At 42.3% G+C, this 24,428-nt stretch overlaps 1 protein-coding gene across 1 annotated transcript in view; it reads right to left on the bottom strand.

Moving 5' to 3' along the window:
- Nucleotides 1–2,266: 2,266 nt before the first annotated feature.
- slc9a5 (solute carrier family 9 member A5) overlaps nt 2,267–24,428 on the bottom strand; it is a 28,028-nt gene continuing 5,866 nt past the window's right edge. Inside the window, exons 2-16 of the mRNA XM_030793150.1 lie at nt 23,717–24,019; nt 23,114–23,277; nt 18,760–18,838; nt 17,869–18,046; nt 14,813–15,033; nt 14,311–14,513; nt 11,755–11,844; nt 10,208–10,278; nt 9,904–10,030; nt 4,835–4,926; nt 4,627–4,753; nt 4,122–4,271; nt 3,383–3,455; nt 3,060–3,191; nt 2,267–2,802 (exon numbers count right to left, since the gene is read on the bottom strand). Of these exons, the coding sequence (XP_030649010.1) occupies nt 2,267–2,802; nt 3,060–3,191; nt 3,383–3,455; nt 4,122–4,271; nt 4,627–4,753; nt 4,835–4,926; nt 9,904–10,030; nt 10,208–10,278; nt 11,755–11,844; nt 14,311–14,513; nt 14,813–15,033; nt 17,869–18,046; nt 18,760–18,838; nt 23,114–23,277; nt 23,717–24,019 (2,546 nt within the window). The remainder of the gene's footprint in view (nt 2,803–3,059; nt 3,192–3,382; nt 3,456–4,121; nt 4,272–4,626; nt 4,754–4,834; nt 4,927–9,903; nt 10,031–10,207; nt 10,279–11,754; nt 11,845–14,310; nt 14,514–14,812; nt 15,034–17,868; nt 18,047–18,759; nt 18,839–23,113; nt 23,278–23,716; nt 24,020–24,428) is intronic.

Raw genomic sequence — 24,428 nt, 5'->3', positions numbered from 1 at the left:
GTGAATGAATTCAAATTTAAATGGGTTCAAATGACGATTAGGACAACAATCCGGCTTTCATGATGTGATACCTTAAATAGTACAATACTGGACTGCTCCACACTGTACACCAGGCACATTATTAAATAAAAGGCCCCTTGCACTCCATTAAATTCACCATTTGAAAAGGCACAGCATCCTCTAATACATACACAAGTTTCAACAACCGAACTTGATGAAAAGTTAGCATCCTAAAGACTACCACAATCATTTTATTCTTCCTTATATCACCTTGACTGTACGCCCCACTTGAGAACATGAAACTATGGATCTTTCACTGCTATGACACACTGGTGGTCTCTGCACACTCCCGGATGCTAAATATTTTGGGTTTATTTTGCCAGTTCGGCAGTTTGAAAAGGAAACAGGTTTCATGGTGCTTTGGAATTAGTTCAAAGGCATGAGCAATTTTAGAATGTGATTGTCTGTAGACTTTTTAATCATGCTTATCTAATATCTGGTATTTTAAGCGAGGTTGTTCAGAATGAAAGAAAACAGTTTTCATTTTCAAGTAGAAGTGTGTTTTAGACCAGTTTTTCATGCACAGAAGGCATGAAACTATGGGATAAAACACTACCGCCATTATGTCATTATATATGCAGTATGCATACCTCGGGCATTCTGTGCTTTTAGGTTACTAGTAAAATAAATGTAATTGTGAGATCCTTGGTCACATGTCAAGGGTGGGACAATCTCTATGGTGCATTGAGCTTTCTCTGCCGAAAGGTTAAGATTTAATTAGGCACGATACTGCACAACAAATATCTGGTCCCCCAGCACAGCTAAAGCACATATAAGCATAAAAGACGTGATTTTCACTGATTATTCAGTGAACACAGTGAACTACAGCACACAGACACAAACAGAGTAAGGCAACTGAACAGAGAAATCAAGTATACACATTCATTTTCTTTTCTTTTGTGCACTTTGGTCATCAAAAACAATTCCTTGTGGCTTCTGCAAATGGTTGTGTAAAAGCTTCACAAAAAAAGTTCCCTCCTCATCATATATGAAAGAGGGCAAAAAAAAAAAAAAGATAAATTAGAAAATACACTGCACAACCAGAGACAAGTGTGCAATTTGGAAGTAAATCAGAAGGCCAAAACAGGGAAATTTAAAGTGCAGCTTTGAAGTCACATAATTGGAAAGCTACAGTAGTAGTTGATTGATCGAGCATGTCGCATAGCTCTTTGTGATGAGAGAAACAGATAACACTCCTCCATGACCATCATTATTAATTACCTCTCGGTTCACAAGCATGTCTGTGTGTGAAAGACATCATGCGGCTCCTATGATATAGCTCGTATCCAGTTAACTCTAAGAGTTAATCATTGTGAAAGCCATCGTTACATATGGCCAATGAGTAGGAGATTAACCTTTACTGAACTGGTTTGGGTTTGTGTCCTATCAGAAGGATAAGTCTTGGATTTTCCAGAAACAGCACTGTACCAGTCACATGTCTTCATCTCTCTCTGTGTCCAAGCAGAGCAGAGAGAGAAAGGGAATGGCTCATGCTTTCATCCAAAGTCTCTTTCTCTGGGTAAGAGAATTTAGGTTCACCTACGAGGGTTGGCTGGCCTAAATACCTCACACAGTCTGACTTTTGTTTTTGTTTTGAAACAGGAAGGCCAAGTCGAGGAATAAAGTCCGGGAACTAAGTGGCTGCCGTTTGGTCGCTGCACTTTTTCTGACAGAGTTGCCTTTTTTATTTTAAAGAGAGGAGTGTTAAATGAAACCCTTGACAGACACACCCATACTGTCTTGGTAACATGGTCTAGACAGACGTATTTTAAACAGGCTTACATCTTGACATGTACTCATATTTAAGTGTACCAAACGAGGCAGGGCAGTTAAAACAAAGGGAAATAAAAACACATATGGAAGTTTTAAGTGGAATAGTTTTCCCATAGAAGAGGAACTGCCCTGTCTACATACGTACTAAGACCGCACTGCCTGCCGATCAGAAAACCTGTTGACTCTTAACTTTCCAATGGCTAAATTCTGAGTTGGTCTTTAAGTACATTTACAGAGGAATTTCTCAATGTAAAAATAAACTCTGAGCTGAGTCAGGAACACCTGAGGCTATATTCTGAACAGTAGGAGTGAGAATGCCCTGAAAACGAGAGATGTATAGATAGGTGAGCATGAGTTAGGTCTAGAGAAGACAAAGAAAAGAGAGAAAGAGAGAGAGAGACAGAGAGAGAGAGAGAGAGAAAGAGAAATACTCCTACAGCTGAGTTGGCCCTCTGCTATGTGGTTCACTGCCAGGAGGAGATGCTGTTACGAGGCTCCGCAGGTACACACACGGATTCCTCCGCTTCCCAGCAGGCTGTGCAGGTAGAGGAGGGGGAGGGGGCGGTGGCCTAGTTGATGACATCAGAGGCTGTATTTCCTGCTGCTGCTGAGAGAGGGCACTCTCCTCTTCCTCATCTTTTCCCCCGGGAAACTGGAACTGACCTGTGACTGGGGGAGCTGGAACACTACCTGTTGATAGGGGCCGTGGTGGTCCTCCCAGCCTGGAGAGGGCGCTAACACGTGGGTGCTGGGGCTCCAGAGGGACAGGTGGGGAAGCTAGGCTTTCCAGAGAGGAAATACTCTGGTTCCAGGCCTGTTGCAGGTCTATAGGAATGATCTTAGTGGCCTCTACAGAGACACAAGGGGGTAAGGTACCCACCCCACTCTTCCAGGGGAGGTTTTTCTCCCCACATGTGGGCGAAGGAGGAACAATGGCGGGGCTTTGACACACATCCAACGCAGCTGGAACTGGGACGAGAAAAGAGAAAACAACATTAACAATCTTCCTTCTCTTTTTCCTCCTAACTTTGTTGGAACTATGGGTCAGAGGTGAAGGGATTCTCCTCCTGCTACTATGATCTATTACACCAAAAAAAAAAAAAAAGAAAAAAAAAGGCAAAACTCAATAGCAACAATTTCCACACAAAATTCTAAGTCAGATTTTATGCGCTTGTTTCAAAAATTTTCTTTGTTAAAGTATTACCATACATTTAGGTCAGACTCACCTGATTTAGGCCTCTCCTTTGGCGTTTCGGGAGCTTTACGAGCCACAAAAGTAATCCCAACGTCTTCATCCTTTTCTGGCTCCGACTGCTCGTTCTTCTCATTCTCAAACTCCACCGGCACCACCACAGGGTCTAAACACACAGTTCAAAATTCAACTACACTACCCATGATCCTCTTTGAGATCTTTCAAGGAATGCGTAATCTCAGGCAGCTCCCCAGTGAGACCCATCTCAAAGTAGATGTCTCCTGGGGATCATCTGAGGGAGACTGTGATTAAAATAAAATTGAATTATTTGAGCTGCAGAAGCATCGCGTGACCCACCTTTATCTTGCCAGCTGACGTTTCGTCTGGGTTTGTCACTGCTTTCTTGCTCTTTTGCATCTGAACCTTTGCGCTGTTAGATATATTTCAACAAAATTGGAATAAAAATTGAAAACAGAGCACATAAATCAAGTACAAAAAAAAAAGGGGGGGGGGGGATTAATCGTTCATTTAAAAAAAACATTTTTGTTCATTTTCCTGTTTAGGGACCTAAAAGCCCCTCCCCATCCTCCCCCAAGAAATAAGATTTACTTTCCTTTTGAGATTTCTTTTTACTGAAATGAATTCAAATGACTGAAATGAATCAATATTTGGGCCCTCAAATGCCTTGCCCCCCTGTCTTTCTACAGGGGGACTCGTAAACTGTGATAGATGCTCTGAGAGGTGATATTCCATTTGTGAAACAAACTGGCACAGACTTGCAGAGTTGAGAGGGCCTTTATCTGCCGTTCTGGCTCTCTGAATACATCCTGTGAAACAAACCATTAATCACGATAAAAGTCAAATGGTCTCCAGAGGCCAGGATCCCCGCTGTGACCTTGCGTGGTTGACCTTTCTCCCCCCATACCTCTCTCTCTGTCTGTCTCTTTCACACACACACATAGACACACACAAACAGGCCTGCCTAATGCTCCCCGTACCCCTGTCAGGCTGCCTGAATGAGGCCAAATTCTGTCCCCGTTTCTGTTTGGTCTGTTAACCCTTGCTCTTAATGGGAGAACCATCCGGTGAGTCTTGCCTTTTTCTGGCTGCGGTCTTTCTTGTGGCGCTTGTAACGGGTGGATTTGAAGTTCTCCAGGCGAGTCCGCATGTTTCTCTGGAAAATCTCCCGGTCCTGCTTCTCCTTTTCCCCTACTGTCATAAAATGCCGGCTATAATGGGACTGATACTGGAAGGCAGAGAAGAAGGACAACCATTGTTTGCAGTTCTGTGAATGTAATTCAGATAGCAGCTAACATACAGAGCCGTATTAATGGCTATGAACAGCACCAGCATTCTAATGATAACATATTCTGCAGATTGATTTAAGTATAAAAAAATCTGTAATCATTTTGGAATTATAGAGTCTCCTGAAATGATTGTTTTTCCCTTTGTACATCACATGAACCCAGTTGTAATAGTAAGAGGGTAAGTGTAAGGCTGAAATAATAGTGTGAGGGATTGAATAAGAGAATGCTTTTCCAATCTAGAGTGGATTATGTCGGATGTAAAAATGAATGGCTGGTATGAGGAGTGATCTATACCCGTTTCCTGGGCTTGTACAGGTTTCCTGCGAGCGCACGATGCATCTCTGTCTCCTCCTCCATCTTGGCACCTGGGACTGTATCAATCACCTGCAGGTCTAGACACACCCCACTCCCATTCTCCCTCCTGGACAAAAACAAATGCAGTCAGGAAAAGCAATTAACCATAGACATTACACTAAACACACACACAGGCTTGCTTACTCACAAGTAGTTGGTGACATTGGTGACCTCAGGGAAGGAGGTTCTGCTGGCCATAGAAGGCAGAGAGAGTCTTGCAGAGGTAAGCACGTTTCCACCCTGGATGAGAAGAAGAAAGAGTAAGACAAGGAGAGAATGAGAGAGAAATTTATTTTAGAAAAAAAAAAACTGCACTTTGGATGCTCATACGTGTTATCTGATTTTTTTCAGTAAATGTTTGTGCGTGTGTGCCTCTGCATAAGTGTATTCAAGTGTATGATGAAAAGCGCTAAGTCCAGCTAGCAGTCAAACTGGGTAAACGGACCATCTGCCAACTGCAGTGAGACTCGATCCAGATTACACACTTTTGTCTGTTCCTACTCATTAGGAAATCTCAACTCTCACACCAACTCTTTCACCAAACTGCAACATGCAATGCTAGTGTGTCTGATAAAAAAAAAGTTTAAGTCTGGACTTCTGAATTCCACATTACTTACTCCACACTTGTAACAAGACAAGAGTACACTTTTATATTAATATAATTTTAATGAGAGTCTGACAGACACCTGGATTGGACCAGGTGAATTTCTTGTGAAGTGAATGTACTTCTCCTGAACACTGCAATAAGCCAAACCACTATCTGAATCATCAAGGTGGTCGTGTTACTGTCATCAGTAAGTCTAGCATTAGCCTTGCTCAGATGCCTGGGTATGAGTTTCATCTCAGTGTTTATTCTCAATGTTGCTGACTTTGCCATGAATGAGAAATCCTGCCAGCCATGTGCACAGTCGGTCTCATGGCTCTGCATAGGTTTTTGCACTGGAGTTCGCAGACTTCTCATATAACCTGGTTATTACCAATAACTAATAAGACAGTGATTTCTTATAATGTTAACATTCACGTGGATGCTGAAAAGTTGTTGATACCTAGTTGTGTTTTTGCCAAACTACCCTTGCTTTTTTTTTGGTCTCACTCAGAATACAATATCTATTGCTCCCTGCTGTAACACCACCTTTAACCTTATCCCACAACATGTTATTTGTGTTAAGAATGTAGTTATCATTCCTCTGAATCCTGTTATTTCATTACATCACAGTTTTTTTCCAGTAAAGTCCAGCTGAGCTTTGCACTTATATATACATCAGCATAGCAGTTTTCAGATATCATACTGGTGACATGACTGCTTAGTCTGCTTCTGCATGCTTCACACTCTACTGTCCAGACCCCTGGAGAGGTTTTCACATAGACATGAACCTTCTCATCGAAGTGCACTTGATCAAATAAACTACTTGTTTACATTTTGCTTTGAATGGTGCCATAGACTGAGCGGATGCAAATGCAAATTCCTCTTTCCAATCTTGGAAGTGTTTCAGATTGCTTGGAAAGAAAACTTTTTTTTTTAAAAGCTATAGACCATGATAGACAAATTATTAGGCGGACAGGCAGTTGCCTAGGTGAGATCCTGTCTAACTGAACACAACAAATGCATACATGTGAATATGATGACTCTGGATACATTCAGGTAAAGTATGGTGTGCTTCAAGGTTAAGTGCTGGAGCCATTTTTCTTCTATTTGTATGTGCTACCATTTGGAGATTTTATTTGTAGATTAATTGTGCATATTGTTCCTGCTTCCAATGTTATGGTGGCAACACATGATTATGCATGTCAGTTAAACCACACAAAGTCTTTCAGTTCTCCAAGACAGAAGATGGTTAACAGGACATTAGAAATGGGATTTCCAGCACCTTCCTCCTGCTCGGCTCTGATGCAACTCAATGTTTTTGTCCATTTGAGACTGGACTGCAGCAATGCTTTTTCTCTGGATATTCCTCAGTCGCCTTACGCAGGCTTAAGATTCAAAATGCAACTGCTTTCCCTAAATTGGCCTCCTTTTAAGTGCCACATTAATTACATACAACCGCCACTCATTTACAAAAGTGATCTTTTGGCTCTTGACAATCCTTGAGACCTTGGAGCCTGCGTATTTGCCTGGGCACGTGTTTATGTTTATATGTGTGTGCTATGGTGAGAGAGCAAGAGACAGAGCTGCTTTGTAAAGCATCTTAAATGTCTCCGTCATAGAGGATTTCATTCACGATGAGAAGCAGCTGTCCTCAAGGCATCCAGCTTCCCTTGAGTATATGCACCTTTCAGGCTGCCCCCCCCCCCTCCACCCCCTCCCCCTCCCCCTTAGGTCTGGGACTTTGCCCAGTAATGAATCCTGACGGGGTAAATATGATGCTTTTTGCCCCTGCCTGATCCCTGTGAGTTCTCTCACTGAACTGCAGTTGCACAGATGAAAACAAATGTTAAAACATCAGAGACAAGTGGAGATGAGGAATGCCGGACATGCGAAAGTAAAATAATGCATTAACCCTGGGCAAACAGCCACTACAATTACCTGTGGCCTACATGGAAAAAACAAACACTGCAAAAACACTACAAACAGTCACTATCGTACGGCTACATGTGTACTTTCTTAGTTCTTAATCTGTTTGACTATAAATTCTTCTGGACTTCTACAAAGAAAGTGGTTTTGGAGACACTGGATGAATTGGATTTTCAACAAATATTCTTCAAATAATTTCCTTTAATTTATCATGTTTTTCTTTTTCCTATGAATTAATCATCATTTCTTTCTTTCTCTAGACAGTTCAGTGGGGGGGGGAGGGAAATACGTTCCATATTTACCTCCATATGTGCCAAGATTAGCAGCATAGCCCAGAAAAGGAAGCTGAGTGGTGTGAATTTCAATGTTATAGGAATTGACAGACAAATTGTGAATGTGCACTAAGTGCTGGTCTGAGTGACACTTCCAGCAGTTCCTCTGCGAGTTACAGAGACCTGTCAGCCCCCACAGAGTTTCTCTTCCCACATCCTGGGCCTGCAGGGTGTACCTCATTCAAAATGAGAAATAACACAGCTCAATGGATCCATTTCAAGTATTGAAATTAAAATATAGATCCCCTACAAAGCTCTGTCTTTCAAAAAGAGGTCAAGGGGAAAAATAAGCATAAAATGCAAATGAAAGGATGGGTAAAGGAGAGGTTAAAGATGAATTAGAGGAGAGGAGAGAAGAGAAGAGAAGAGAAGAGAAGAGAAGAGAAGAGAGGAGAAGAGAGGAGAAGAGAAGAGAAGAGAAGAGAAGAGAAGAGAAGAGAGGAGAGGAGAAGAGAAGAGAAGAGAAGAGAAGAGAAGAGAAGAGAAGAGAAGAGAAGAGAAGAGAGGAGAGGAGAAGAGAAGAGAAGAGAAGAGAAGAGCAGAGCCGAGAAGAGCAGAGCAGAGAAGAGAAGAGAAGAGAAGAGAAGAGAAGAGAAGAGAGGAGTATTTTTCACAGGGTTTGACACAGATTAGTGTACGTTAGTGTGTCTCCCCGTATGTAATAATCCATCATATCCAACACCACTTGATTTGCTAGAGGCTTTATAACAATATATCCTCCTTTCTCATGCACAGGCTTCTTCATTATACCCTCACATTCCAGTATCTGACATCCAGTCTGTTTAAAATCTGTGAGGCGGGATACACATCCCCCACACATCAAACAAACATTAACCACACAACTCACTCTTTGCCCTGTCAATCAAATTTGATCCTGCCAGAGTTCTAGGTCGAGTAGGACACGATGACAGGCAGACATGCCGCGGAACATTCCATGGAATCCAGCAGAATGTTCTGTCTCTTTGGAATCACATGGTACTGGGTGAAACGGTTACTTCCTTCAGACTCTTTGAGTATCCTCATCTCCAATTATAATGCTCCTGTAAGTCTAAACTGAAGCTGTTTCAACAGCTGGCGACCAAGAGAGGAATCTCAATTACATTTAACTATCCAATGACAGCTCTCTGGTAAAGGAAATGGCCGGGCCAAAATAAATAAAGCATCAATATATAAAATGTCTTCCTTCTTCAGCATTAATATATGGCATGCTGTTAATGAAAATAGCATGTGAGGATCTATGCTACTGATGTCCTCTACATAGACTTTGCTTAATGGGAGAAAAAAGTTCCAGGCTTTTTCAGTCTTCGTGTGGTGTTTAAAGATGCTGTTAAAATTTAAGAGGGATGGATAACTTTGGTATATCATGCTTAAGACCTGGCATTCACAAAAATAACCATGACAGTTACGATATTCAATATGCACTTTGTCCACATGATGTACACGATCGCACATGCCCGACATAACATCCTACATCTCGAGTTGTATTAAAACCAACAAGAGTATCAGGTTCATTCTGAGGGAGCTGGGTCTTCATAATAATAAAAGGCATCAGATACACACAGTTTTGTGACCACCCCCAAAGGTGTGTATCTGAGTCTTGTATTTTTCTTCCTCTCCTGTAAAGTTTTTACTGTGATTTCACAGTCTCAAAGGATTATCGAGAAATCCGTATATAAGCTCTCACACTGCCTAGGCTTTCTTTCTTGGCTGCTATGATGTCACCAGTAGAGATCAGCCTCTTTTGATGTGGGAACAATCAGCTATCAGATGCCTGCTGGGAGTCTGGCCCAGTGGCAGCGGGTTGGCGTCAGCACGGCTAACAAAAGAGGCGATTATTTTTCTTTATCATGATTCCTAAGTCTAAAAAAAAAAAAAAAAGTTATTTTAGCCCAGTGAGCTGTTCTCCGTTTCCTACTGTAATATTTATGCATGGTTTGGAAGTCTACCAGGGGAGCTAAGAGCTTTGTGTTGCTGGAAGAAGAGCTATGGCAGAGACAGAGAGAGAGATATATCACAGACAGGAGACACTACTGGAGGAGGCGATGCTACAACAGGAACGTTTCACGGGAACAGATTTAAGAGACACTCGGGAGCGAGTGCATCATACGTTGAAAGACAGCACCACCTAGTGGCCACATCACCTTAACATCAAGTACAGAATGAGAACATATTCATATTGGTCTCTGTTTACATGGCAAGGAAACAACATGCTGAACGCAATATTATAAAAGTACATGTACGTGCTGAAAACATGAATACTATTTTACAACACCTGAACGCGCGTATTATTTGAGTATTTATCAGCTAAACGTTTTATTTTCTGAAATATTATTGGTGTGGAATTACTCTGAAGTGCGAATGTTTGTCGATTACCTGATCAATGACGCTGATGGCGTCCCGAATGTTGATCTTCTGATAGGCTTCCCATAATTCACTCTTCCGATACACAGACTTCCGCATCAGGAGCTTGCTCAAGTAGTTCTTATCAAACTGTTCCCATCTTCAGCACCCCAAGGACACGAAAAGAAAGAGAGAAAGAAAAAAAAACACAGGCAGAGGAGCAACTCTGTCAGAAACTTCCCACAATGCAATTCGTTACGAAAAATATGTAAAGAATCCTATTGGACGGTCAAACATCTCCTTTGTCGTAAACATTCCATTATTAAGGGGCACTGACTTGTCTCTCCAATGGTGATATCCATTCAGTCCAGCAATGTCCTCCACTGCGGTCAGAATGTGATCGAAGGCCTGAGGAGAGACAGAGGGAAGGATTATATGAGTTACAGTGATTTAGAGTTCAGTTATTGTTCCATTTGTTTTGATTAAAGGAACAGCATTCTGGTTCAGTTGGATATTAAGATTGACTTGGAATAGACTAGAGCATCAGGGCTGATTCTAGACGCATTCAAATTTATGTTTGTAAGATATGGAATACTAAAACAGATGCTTTTGACCAAAAAAAAATGTTTTACGGGTAGACAGTCTGTACAGTACAAAAGCCTATTTATAGTTCAGTGTCCAGTTTGCTCAGTGGGTCTGCCTTAGTATGGGGTGACATTCAGAGAGGCTGCTGGAGGACAAAGGGGTTGCGTGGGGGGGGCACTAGCAACCTGCATTCCTCCTGGGGACAATCCCAGTCTGCATTGGCCAGCCAAAAATGAAATGTTCAAATGATTTATTCATATCAGACCAAGAGACAAACATCTCTTTGCCTCTACTCTACTCTACCCTCAGCCCTGTCCTGCTGTTCCTGCTACAGCTGGGGTTTATAAATACAGCAGATTCACACACATACACACACACATGCACGCTCGCACGCACAGCAAGGTCAACATCACAGAGAAAAAGGCAAGTGAGAGAGAGAGAGAGAGAAAGAGAGAGAGAGAGAGAGAGAGAGACAGAGACAGAGAGAGAGAGAGAGAGAGAGACAGAGAGAGAGAGAGATTTGTTCTTTGTAATGAGGAGCAGTGAAAAGATAAGGATGCGAGGAAAGAAAAGAAAAACGCAATCTGTGAAAATGAAAGAATTTACATATACCTTAAAAAAGGAGAAGAGCAAATGAAAGCAGGTCTTTCTTACGGAGCTCACACTGTGAGGGTGAATCAGCTCCAGTTGGATCAGAGCTCTGTGTATACGCATAGATTGAGTAGATCTGCTGTCGCTGATTCATAATGAGAGAGGTGTAATATTTTGACTCTGAACCTCCGTCATCACGGAGCCCAGCCCATCCGCACCAAGCACTCAGACACTGACGACAGAGAGGTGATTACTCTCTCCATCATGTTCATTCCTACCTGATCCAACCCCAACTCATACATGGCAGACCAGAACAACATGGCATCTGGTATAGTCATCATCTGCAATGAGTGTGGTTCACAATAGAATACATCTATTTTGATCTGTTACATCTATTTTTGGTATATGTAACGAGTCAAAATTGGTATCGAGTAATCTGGGACCTCAGCTAGCCCTTAAATTTAGCCTGATTTCTTCAAATACATGTTTAAGGAGACACGATCCTAGCTGCAGATATGTGATTCCTCTTTCTACTTGTCCGTGTGGTTTTGGATAGTTCTGTCAGATAACACTCGACAGCCGTTCAGTAGAGAGAAAAGATTCGACAGAACCCCCTTTTACCGTTTTGTATTAGCATGACCGGGCAGTGGTGCGTATGTGATGTGAGTGTGAATGTGATGGGACAGAGGAGTGTGCTCGGGCACTCACGCGTTCGTGGATCTCCTCGTTGATGGTCGGTTTGCGGTTGGTACTTCGAGGAACCTTCAGCCATTTCACCAGTGGCTTTATAGTCAGACCCTATGGACAAAAAGAAAATAATGTCTTACACCTCTGTTTCAAAATGCAAAATAATTATTGGTGAAATGAACGCTTTTTATTCCCAAAATTCATTTTGTTTTGATTTATAAGTTTGAGACCTGTCAGTTGCTCTGTGAGTATTTTATGTGATTGACAAGGTTGGAAACTTGTGTGTTCTGAAGTGCCATTCTGAGCACCATCATTGTGCTTTGCTATTATTTGCCTCTTTGTAGTATCTCACTATTCTAACCATTCTCTTTTTTGTCCTCGCCAGAATGAGTTTTTTTTGCACATCAGGCTGCTCCTGACTGGATGTTTCTTGGTTGGTGGGCCATTCTTGGAAAAGCGTAGATACTTTGATGCATGGAAGGCTTAGAAGAGCATTCATTTCTGACATACTAGAACCGCTGCACAGGGTATTGATACACCACACTGTATGTCATCTAGAGTCATTTGTTTTGCTCATTCTAATGTTGAGTTGAACAGTAACTGGATTTGTCAGCGTCTGTCAGCGTGAATTATTTACCAAGTCCTGATCGCATCATTTACTGTCTGTAGGAATGATCCATTTCTCTGTGAACGGCCTGTTACATCTAATAGTCTGGCCACTGAGTGCATGCGATGGAACGCCAGAGGGGAGGTGAAGATTCACTCTACTGGAAGTACTGGTTTCTTGATTTTAATACAGGTTGAGTATCCCTTATCCGAAATGCCTGGGACCAGAAGTGTTTCTGATTTGGGATTTTTTCGGATATTGGAATACACCGGAATAGGTTCTTGCTAGATTGGATCAGCCAGAGGCAGCTCCTGCTGCGATTGCTTGTTTCGTTGTCAGGCAACTGATGATGCTCGGTATGCGAAATGGTTAAGGTTAGGGTTAGCCAATCAGACACATGCGAACGCTTTCATCACACGGAGCAGAGCATCACCACCGTCCCTCCCGTTGATCCAATCCAGCACCAACCATTTGAATATGAACATATTGAGATATCTTGGCACCAGCACAGCGACAGAGCCCCGCACGGGCAGGTGTGAGGTCAGGTGCAGAATTTTCCACTTGTGGCGTCATGTCGGCGCTCAAAAAGTTTCGGATTTTGGAGCGCTTTGGATTTCGGATTTTCGGATTTGGGATGCGCAACCTGAAGTGACATACATGTTGTACCTTAAGGTCGTATTTTTGATGCACTGCATTTCTAATCCATTTGTTTTGTTTTGTTTTCTTATTAAAAAAAGAAATGTTTAGAATTCTAGTTCGTCTCACTTTTAACCTCTTTTAATGCAAAGAGAATCATCCAGCTCTATCTTAAGTACATGTACACTAATCTACTTCACTGTATATACACACACACACACAGCAAGAGTACTTGGGGCTGCCCAGTCAAGTGTATGATCCAAGAATTATTAATGCTTCCAAATAAACCGAGAGACACCAGTAATCCATTTGCGAAGCTTTTATAAGTGATATTTATGTCATTAATCAATGCCTAGACAGTTGCTTATGAAGAGCCGGCATGTTATGTGATATAGACCCTCTGAGGATTCTTTACTAGTGACGATGTTTGAAAAACAGGACTATTACCCCAGATGTTTACTGACCAAATAAACCTGCCTACAGCTTCATTTCTACGTCAATTATGTGACAAACCTGAAAGATCCAGGCACTACAGGGCTATATAACAGAACTGACCTAAAGTATATGCATATATACTGGCTTTTATTTTTTTCATTTGGAGATGGGACTGTGTTACTGGCACTCAGGTACACACACCACCCAATTTCCCACTGTGAAACAGATCATCCAATATTTATGACTGAGCCCAGGTGTCAGTGGTGATAATAAGCTGTTGTTTCATGTAGGCTAGTGTTTCTTTTCAAGGCTCCAATGAATCTACAGAGTGAAAAGATAAAATGAACCTGGGTGTCTTCCTAAAGATAAATCTCTTATCTGTTGAGCGTGGCAGGTACCCATAATTCCACAGAGCAGAGCGAGATAAATTTAGTTAAATTTGGTTCTGCTGAAATTCCACTCTGTTCTATATTTATATACACAGAAAGAGAGACACGTCTATGAACATAAGCAGTGTGTCTGTCAGAAATATACACAACGGAGGAAGTGAAAACTAACTGCGTCATAGTGCTTGATTTAAGATACTGGCTTCTCCATATAAAACGCTGCTGAAACCCAGAGAACATAGATACACACACACACACACACAGACACACAAACACACATAATCTCAATAAATTGTTCCATTCATCACAATTAGGATCCATATCCGAGCTTAGGAGGCTATCACGACACAGCCGATCTGCTGCTGCTCAGACTCAAGTGAACATAATGCCATGGAAATGCCAGCTTCCAAAAGCAATTACTCAGCATCACCATCACACGTACACACACACACACAAATACACACACACACACACACACACACACACACACAGAGCCAACTGAAATACACTTACCTGAAACATGACTGTAAAGAAAACCACAACAATGGTCGTCGCCACAAAATAGTCTTTCGCCTTCACCTGCTCACCATCCAGGAGAACAACCAGGGCAAAGGCAACTGCCCCTCTCAGACCGCCGTATGACATCACAACCTGATCAATCTTGTCCAAAGGAACCAGTCTGAACCAGTTCAGTACCCATGTCTGGCCGACAACCCCTTTAAAATGACACCATACAACAGTGTTACAGGGTCAAAAACAAATAAATACATGTTCAAAACAGTTCTGCCATCAAATAACATGTATAATGTTCAGCCCTGATTGCCAGCTATTCAGAGAAACATTCAATTTATTGCAGCTAATTCAATTTCTACCTGTAAAAAAGAGAAATAAATTCTCTAGGCGTCCATACATTATCATAAAACTGCAGTCGTAATTGCTAAGTCTGCGGTGAGAAGGACCTGATCCTGGATCAGTTATCTTACGCTTAGACAGTGATAGAACCATGGTAAATTACCAATGGCTCTGAACACGAAGATGAAGATGAGAGTGCAGGAGATGAGGCCAGTGTCCCAGGCCCATTTTGACTTGTCCACGGCGGAGATCCCCAGGAAGATGAAGATGATGGTCTCGGCGATGCTGGCCAGGGTCTTCATCGTGTACTTCACCGTGGTGCGAGACTTCTGGGATATGTTGGCCTCCACGTACTTATTGCAGCCTATTCCGCAAAAGGTCATCCTGTCATAGAGAGTTAGAGAGACAGAGCAAGGGCGATCCCTGTCACACAACAGAAACAGTAAACACTGAAATGATATGATGATGCACATAAGACCAAACCATGTCATATAGACAGAGCTGGCCCAATACACATGTGATATGACCAGTATTCCTGCATGAAGAAACGTAAAGGATGAAAACGGGCCTAAAGGTCTTTTAAAAGATAGACTTCAGCCACTCTCCTCTTATGCACGGCTGGACTGTGCTCTCCACACTAAATAATTCAAAAACACAATAAAAATATGTTCTCATTTAAAAATAGCAAGAAGACAAATAGATATATCGAAGTCCTGGTTTGGGGGGGGGGGGGGGGGGGGGGCAAAAAAACAGCGATTCAGCACAAGCTGATTGTGCACCTGAAGTGAGAGCCAATGGGGCTTCTGTGTTCTGGGTAATTGACCTTTGCTCAAAAAGAACAATAATCGTATTTACACGCACTGACGTGTGAGAGGTGTCGTTATCTACTTATTAAATCGTATGGCCGCATATTGAAATAGCGCACTTCTCTGTGTGCCGTGATCACGCAAGGCTGGATCAGCGTATTGCTGTATTAGTCACCCCACAATAAGGATCAGGGGTTTTGCGAGACAATGCAAATATCATCCAATTGTAGGTGACATTTCCATTTCTCCTCCTATTGCACGTAACATTGTGAAATGAAAATGAAAATTTTGTTCCCCAGGTCTGCAAGTGCAGAAAAAAAAAAAAAAAAAGGTTGGCTTTGCAAAGCAAAATGAAAGTGCATTAAATGGCCACATGAGGGCGCTTCATGTTCTGAAGAGGTGATTGGTCAGTCATATCCTGAGGCAAACTGCCCAGCAGTAGCCCAGATGAATATGAAAAGCATAAAATTATGTTTGCATAGATCACTCATTCTCGGTCTTAAAGCATACTTAACCCGCCCATGACTCGGCACAGTGAAATCCTTCATTGTGCAGTTATTTCTGCATGGGATAATAATCTAATTCGCTTTGGAATAAGCTCCTAAACTGATTTGTCAAGGTTGTAGAATCTACGGAGTTTTCTTGAACTGAGGCCAGCACGGAGGGGAAAGACTGGGTGATTTTCCGCTCCACCCAAAAACTCAACACTAAGATACAGTCAAAGGTATGCTTGAAGGTTTCCGGAGCAGAATAGCTATGGAGGTTTAAATCTGTCAGGTCAGGAAATTGCAATTCATTAACAACAATTCATTTGTCGTTTCCTCATCAACGTCGATACAGCGGCCGGGAAAAGAGACGTTTGAAATCCTGCTCACGACAGGTTAACAGTATTTATACTGGTTTTGCTTTGACTGTTGAATGTGCCATTGTTCAGGTTTCAGTGCATAAAGAATAGGATGTCATAATCCTGTCATTATCACAGTGTGAAGACAATGAAAGAGGACTAAAGAAGGTTTTACCTCCACCAATTGTACCCGAGACTTAGCACATATGTGCATGTATATTTGCGCTCACATGCACGTGTGTGTGTGTTTGTGTGTGTGTGTGCGTGTGCATGCATATGCGTGTCTGCCTGCTTGCACATGCACATGTGTCTGTGTGTGTGTGTTTGTGTGTGTGTGTGTGTGTGCAGGAATACAGAGAAGAGAATAAGTGATGGAATGCAATAACCCTCCTGTATCTACCTCACTAACAGGCCTGATATTTCTGCCATGTGACTCATTTGGACTCTCATACACGCAGCTACAGGCAGAAGGCTTATTCAGCTTGCTGTGTTTATGGGAATTTGTTAGATGGAGCCATGATTCATGAAGGTCAGACACCAACTTCTACACACATACACACAGATGCTTACACAAACCCTGTCTGAATAGACCTTGTCTCTTTCACGCTCTTTTCCATCTCTCTCTCCCTCTCTCTCTCTCTCTCCCGTTCTCCCTCTCTCTCTCTCTTTCTCTCTCTCCCTCTCTTTCTCTCACATAAATGAATCACTCTCTTTGACTGTGTCTCTGTATTATTCTCCTCTCTCTGACTACACACAGATTTGGTTGTCACTTTCTACAAGGTCTTTCACGAGCAGTCATTTTCATTTGAAATCCTCATTCAGTGAGTTGCCTGTGACACACAATCGCTGCTTTACTTTCAGCTCTCTGTTTCATATGGTACAGCAGACTTAATACTCAGCCAGCCCACAACATGAGTGAGTATGTGTGAGTGTGTGTGTGTGTGTGCGGTAAATGACTGAGTCTAATGTTTTATGTATTCTATATCAGAGCCACACTGATTCATAACTGCTGATATTTCAATGACAGTTTTGTTGTTGTTGTTGGTGTTGTTGTTGTTTGTTTGGGGGTGGGAGGGTCAAAACAGCTTGTGTGTATGAAGTCATTTCACGAACATAAAATCCCCTGCTCCCCTAGCGGCATCATTAATGAGAAAAAAAAGCCATACTTTTCCCCTATCTGTCTATTCTAAACAACGGCTAAATGATGCAGGCACGTGTCTGTGATGCTACATTCCAAATCCCTTTCTAACTGCCCCTCTGACATGCATGTTATTGAAATTCAATGCCTTCAGGCCTCAGACACACTGGCTGTCTCATTACTATGTCCAGCCGAAATCAGCCATAAGCATTTTAATCAGAGTATCATAGCTTGTTCACAGAGCTATGATCATAATCAGCTATACGTGCTATTGGCCAAAAATTGTGATAGTCAAACGCAGCATCCTATCAGTGAAACAATGTACACTTTAAAATGAACCAAGAGCCTAGTTACTACAGTATAGTTAAAGCTATTTATGAGCTGAAACAGCAAAGGTGGCGTGTTTTGGGAAGCGAGGGGTTAATACTCACGAAAGGATGGCAGAGAGAGAGAAGAGCTCGGCCGTCAGGTAAGCCAGATACACCAGCAGGAAAACAAAGAGAGGTTCGATGATCCGAACTTTCTTCGTGAAGCGTGTGACAAAAGCTAAGATCACAGCAAAGATCAGACCCACCAGGGTTCCTCCGATACTGACGATGAGGAAGGACGCTGAGGAAGAGCAAAGGAGATGGGTTGGGGGGGGATGGGAAGATTCAAGCTCGGTGCAGCTCTTTCACAGAAATGTTAGCAAAATGCAGTAGGACATTGTTTCTACACTCAGGGCGGGATGAGCTGTCAGGGTGGAAAGGCTGGATGTTGTGTTGCAGGACATACCAGCTTCCTTACGACACAAACAAAGTTTTTTAAAAATGCAGACTCGATGTTGTCCACCGTGCCCTCCAGTCTAACGGATAATAAACCTAGCTCTGGGTATGAAAATCTGTAGCAAAATGTTCAAACTAAATTATTCCCTGCGGTGCTGTTCGCTGTAAAACAATTTTAGACTCAGAGAGCAGAAATGATTCACTTATAACTCTCCAGGTACTTTCTGAGCCCAATGAAGAGTCACTGACATCTCTGTGCTAATGTGGCCGTTTATATCCAGGGCAAAAATATTCTTAATTCCAGAAGCACTGCAGCAAGCAAAGAGCAGCCGCATGCCTAGTTTAGCCTCGCTGAGATGATACAATAGATTCAGTGCAGTAGCAACACACAGATTCACTATAGTCCCATCAAGATGTCTTACAGTCAGCACATACCACATAGCAGTCATTCCCATAGTATAACTGTCAGTTGATAGTGTGAGGAGGACAGATGAATGTGATATTGTCGTCAGGTTAATGAAATTACTGACTGAATGAGAGAACGGAGTCTGTACTTACCAACACCTTTAAAGTAGTCTGCCGTCTGTACATTCCCAGGACCCACCTCCACAAAAGAGATATAGACTTTATACAGCACCTGTCAAACAAACACAGCGTGATCAAACTGGGCCACACAGCATAGACAGTAAGGCCCACTGTTAACCGACCAGTAAATGACATCTATACAGAAAGATTGATCGATCGATAGATAGATAGATAGATAGATAGATAGATAGATAGACAGATAGACAGATAAATAGACAGATAGATACATACAAACATAGATACATACATACATACATATACATACATACATACAGATATATACTTAAATACATACACACATACATACATAAGCAGATAGATAAAGCCACACAGCCGCAGATGTGCCCTCTACAGAGCATCCTTCATGACATACAGACTAACAGATTTAGGTCTATCTCAGCTGCTTTCAATCACCTCAGCTCAACTCGAGCTCTGTTTATTCTAAAGAAAAATGGCTTTTGGGCGCAGTTTAACAGGCATTGAGACATTTTCAGTTCTTTTGAATTGCAGTCAGAAGTAGAGAACAGGAAGGAGAAGTCCAGCCCACGCAAGTGTCCCGGCGCTGGTTCAAGTGCCCCACAGAAAAACGACGCGTCGGCTTTTTAACGCGCAGCGTTAGCCGACACGCAGGCTAATGAATGAGATATGAGGCAGGTGCCCACCTACGTGTTTGTTTAATGGAGACGTTGCTTTGGCCTGGCACTTGCTTTCGCTTTGAAGCGGAGGACAAAGACACTCATCATTAAAACACATTTACCATTGCCCACTCCAGATAGGAGTGATAACATATGCACTGCCTTCAATGATTAACAGCGTAGAAAGCGACCACTGCCTGAGAGCAAACGCGTATGTGCCTTTCCTTCACTGATTGGGTTGAAAACAAAGTCAGAGAAAGCTTTTAACTCAATCGCCTCCTTTAACAAAGCAAGCATTTAAACGCGTATCAAATTATACCCAAGTTCTGCATGTTTACCATTTTCAGGGGGTACGTACGTCGGACAGCCAGACGGTCATCATACAGCCAGACAGTAACCATACAGCTAGACAGACATCATACAGTGTTTTCTTTCAAAAAAAAAAAAAAAAACTCTAAGGATTCATTTTATTGTTCTATTGTGTCCTTTATACAACAAAAACATCTGTGGTTAAATAGAATGTTTTATGAAAAACTGAGAGACAGACTAAGAAACATATCACGCCGTAATCGTACAATTTGTTTCTGTGCAAACTGAAAGTTCTTATAACCCAGCAGACCGTAATCTGGGATGGTGTGTATGGGAAAACTCGTAACCCGTTTAAACAGGCAAAAAATCTCTTATATGTGACTGTGTTAACTTTACATTTAATCTGAGTGGTGAAATGAGAGGACTTTGGGCAAAAGTCGGTTGTGTAAGAGTTCGTAAACAAGCTTAGGGAGGCATGAGAGTGGATTAGTATGATTCAGTGTTGACATGCAACAGCGTAAATAGACTTTTCTAGACCCTTGTAGAAAAGGCGCTTAATTGTTCTGTGACCTTGTTTCTTTCTATTAATGATTCTGTGACCTTTTTTTTTTCTTTTACTGTAATTGATATTGAACATGAGAAATCCAAAAAAATGGAACAGTTCTGTGAGGGTTCTGGCACCTAGTTAGCTGATCACAAAAGAGCAAAAAGAAAAGAAAAAAAAAGAGTAAGAATTAATCGAACTTAACTGATGTTTGATACAGCTCTCACTTAAACAAACAGGTAGAACTGTGTTTAAAAAAAAAAAAAAAGCTCTCTATTCTGACGCCATAAAACCCCACAACTGAAACAAAGGCTAGTGTTGCACCACTCCAAAACTGTAAGATATCATTTCTAACATATGACATACTGTTTGCAAGCACATGTTCGGAGCAATGCTTTTAGATCGTATTTCAGCCTTGGTCAGCCTGGAGTCCTCTGCCAGCTGGATTGGGACTGAGATTGGGACTAGAACACTGGAGCAGCACTGAGCAGATTAGTCAGAAATAGGTGGGCAATGCCCAGGAATGTCAGGGGTAAGTGGCAACACGCCGTAATCCGCTGTAATCCACGGGTCAAACTCCTCAAGTGTTACAATCGGAGGGTCATCTGAACCCACGACATGTGAGACACAGAATCTCAAAAAGGCATACTGGTGACACTGGTGCCTAACTGGTTGAGTTTGTGAGCATCACAAACTTGCCGCTGTCTGTGCTCGACCACACATGTGCTTTGACGTAACACAATAAGGTAATATGAAAATATAATAAGCCCCTACACCCAGGCAGAGAGAGAAGTTAGGAGTTATTTGCAGTGTCAGCTCTCCTCAAGTTCTAACCCTCTGTGAAAAATGCGACAGTCAGTAGAATGGTCCTGGTTCTCAGCTTGAAGTTTGTCAGGTTCCCTGTTGTGTTGTTGTGATGTAAGGTGTGTGTCTGTGTGTGTGTGTGTGTGAGAGAGAGATAGATACTGGCAGAGGATTCTGATGAGACTCCCAGTTGGAGAGTTGTGGGCAGAACAGTACTGATAGACTTAGTCACCAGACACCTGCTAGTATAAGGCAAGACCGAGCCTTTGTATAGCAGATCACACCTCTAAGTAAAACACAAGCTCTGAAATTATCTCCCTAGGCCAGTTTGAATATTATGGACGAACTTCATTGGTGTAACTGCTAGTCATACTGATATCTTATGTTAAAAACAAATAAGTAAGCCACTGAAGAGATGTAACATCTCTGTACCTATTCCAGTTCTACACCGCAAACATTAAACACTGTCACCAAATACTTCTCAGAGACTAAAACCTGTATGAGCATTTTACGCCTCTGTATCAGCAGCCACACTGTGCTGACACCTGAGACAGTAATCCATGCAATACAGGACATGCTAACAGTATAGAGCAGCGTAATTGAACACTACCCCTGTCTTAGCTGTCACGTTCATTTACAATAGGGGCAGGGCTGATACTGTCAATGGGAGCGGGAGGCTGAATGCTATCATTTGCGTTCTGAATAGCCACGATTAGACAGAACGTAGCACATACATACACATGCATGTATGATGGCCTGGAAATGAGGAAAATCTGCGATGTGCAATAACACTGTACAATATCGCGACGACGATATGACTGGCGATAAATAAATAAATATTGAAGTGTGCGTATTAGCCATACAGTTCAGTAAAGAAATACAGCACAGCTGAGTAAAGAAATTAAATAAATTATTTTGTATTATGGAGTACTAACAAATTCTGAGATTTCGAGAATAAGGTTGAAATAGTACAAGAATAAAGTCATAATAGGATGAAGTTGTTTGTTTTACAAGGAGAAGTCATAATATCACGAAAATAAGGGTCGTAATTTTAGGCTACGTGTTATTTTAGAGGGAAAACATCAGAAGAGCATCCTGTCACCTGCGTTTCAATAATGAACATGGAGCATCTTGTGAAATTATACTTTGGTATGGGTTTCACAAATAACGAAATATTTAATCTCTTGGGACATCAGCACCACGTTATCATAAGCATCAGGGCGTTGAAAAGACTGCAAGAAACTGTGATTGTGCAAGAGACAAACAGCAGTTGCCAGAAGCTGCCATTGACTGTCCTCTTGCCCACTTTGTTGGTTGCTGTTAATATGTTTTCCTAAAAATGTTTTTTTTTCCACAAAATTTTACAATTTTATTCTAGTAATATTATGATTTCTTCCTCATAAAATTAGGACTTTATTCTCGTAATATTACAACTTTTTTTCTTGAAATATCACGACTTTACTCTCGTTACATTGCGACCTTATTCTCAAAATCTCCGAATTTTTTTTCTCTCAATGTGGCCCGGACGCTAGTTGACAGCTAGCTGGGGTTTCATCTGATTGGCCAAATGGTGTGAATGCATGGCCCATGTATCCATGGCTCCATCTGATAGGCCAAATGTTCACATGCTGAGTGTGAATGCATGGAGCATGTAAATAAAATGATTTTTCATATTCATCGTGTTTCAGGCAGTCTTTTGCGATGTGTTTATCGCGTATGTTCATATCGCGATGACGATAAAAATATGATTTGTCGGTCAGCGCTGCTGCCAACCTAAGAGTCATTTTCACATGTAAATGTATCAATGTATCAAATGAATATGAAATAGCATATAACAGGAGCAGAGAATGTATGCACCCTGCTGAGCTCCTGCAACAGCCAGTTAAATTACCTGACCTTTAAAACATTCCAGTCATGTTTCTTGAGGTCTCGTACTTGCCTGTGATAAAAGTAGCGCACATGAGTCAACCTTTAGCATGAAGTAAAGGGGGGTGGGTTAGGGGGTTACGGGGGGGTCACAGAGACTATGACTCACCACAGTGACAGCGTCATTGAGCAAAGACTCTCCGAAGACGATGATGAAGAGCATCTCGTTCACGTGGACCTCCTCAAACACGGCAAGCACGGCCACTGGATCGACGGCAGAGATGAGCGCTCCGAACAACAGAAACTCCATCAGACCAGCCTCCACTTTGTCATCTACACACAGAGACACACACACACGCACACGCACGCGCACACACGCGCACATATACCACATATACACACAAGCAAACACACACACATACACACACAAACACACACACACAAACACACACACACACACATACACCACATATACGCACAAGCAAACACACACACACACATACACATACAAACACACACACACACACACACACACACAGATCTTTTCAGAGGGATAATGACGAACAGGTGCTCTCTGATTGCCAGATAGCGTACAGATTAATCGCATTAAGCTCCTCAACTCTGCAGTGGATCTTGGCCTCATCATTAAACTTTGCCGATAATCCTGCGATCTCTCTCTGTGATCATGGTCCAATAATGCTGTCCTAACAGACCTCTTTCGGTCTTAAGCCGCACAGGAAAGCCTCAGACTTTTCCCTCAGTTCAAACTCACCGATGACTCCGGCCAGTTTGACTCCGTAGAGACAGAAGCCAGTGCAGAAGGCATTCCACAGCGTGCCCACCACAGCATACATCAGGATGGCACCCAGGTTGTCGAAGAACAGACGAGCGGGCATGAAGTAGCCGGCGTCGCCCACGATGGTGGGCAGCAGGAAGAGGAAGAAGAGACCAGGGTCCAGTTGGTAGAGCTGCTTCTTGTTGGCCATGAGGACGATACCACCCAGGACCAAACCCAGTAGAATGAGCATACAACTCTCTGGAACCACCGTAGTAAAACGCTGGGAGAAGTGAAACACTGCAGGGAGAGAGGAAGGAATGTTGTCAGAATTATTTTACGGATATAAAGAGCTCTTTACTGTTCCTTTAAATGGAGTTAAGTCTCAGTACAACTAGTGGAATATTTGAAAGATATACAAAGCGTTGTAACCAGGGCTGTGGAGTCGCTACACAAAACCTTCAACTCCGACTCCTAAATTTATGGTACCACTGACTCCGACTCCCACTTCCAACTCTGACTCCACGACTCTGACTCCACAGCACTGCTTTATTATAAAGCAGTGGTGTGCAGTTGAATGTGGAGTCAGTACACAAAACCTTCAACTCTGACTCGGACTCTGACTCCGAAATTTATGGTACCACCAACTCCGACACCGACACCGACTCCAAGTCCACAGCCCTGGTTGTAACACTGGGTATATTGTCAA

Source organism: Chanos chanos, chromosome 2, assembly GCF_902362185.1.
Source record: "Chanos chanos chromosome 2, fChaCha1.1, whole genome shotgun sequence".
In the NCBI taxonomy this organism is placed as follows: domain Eukaryota; kingdom Metazoa; phylum Chordata; class Actinopteri; order Gonorynchiformes; family Chanidae; genus Chanos; species Chanos chanos.
This window is presented reverse-complemented; position numbering and strand designations above follow the sequence as displayed.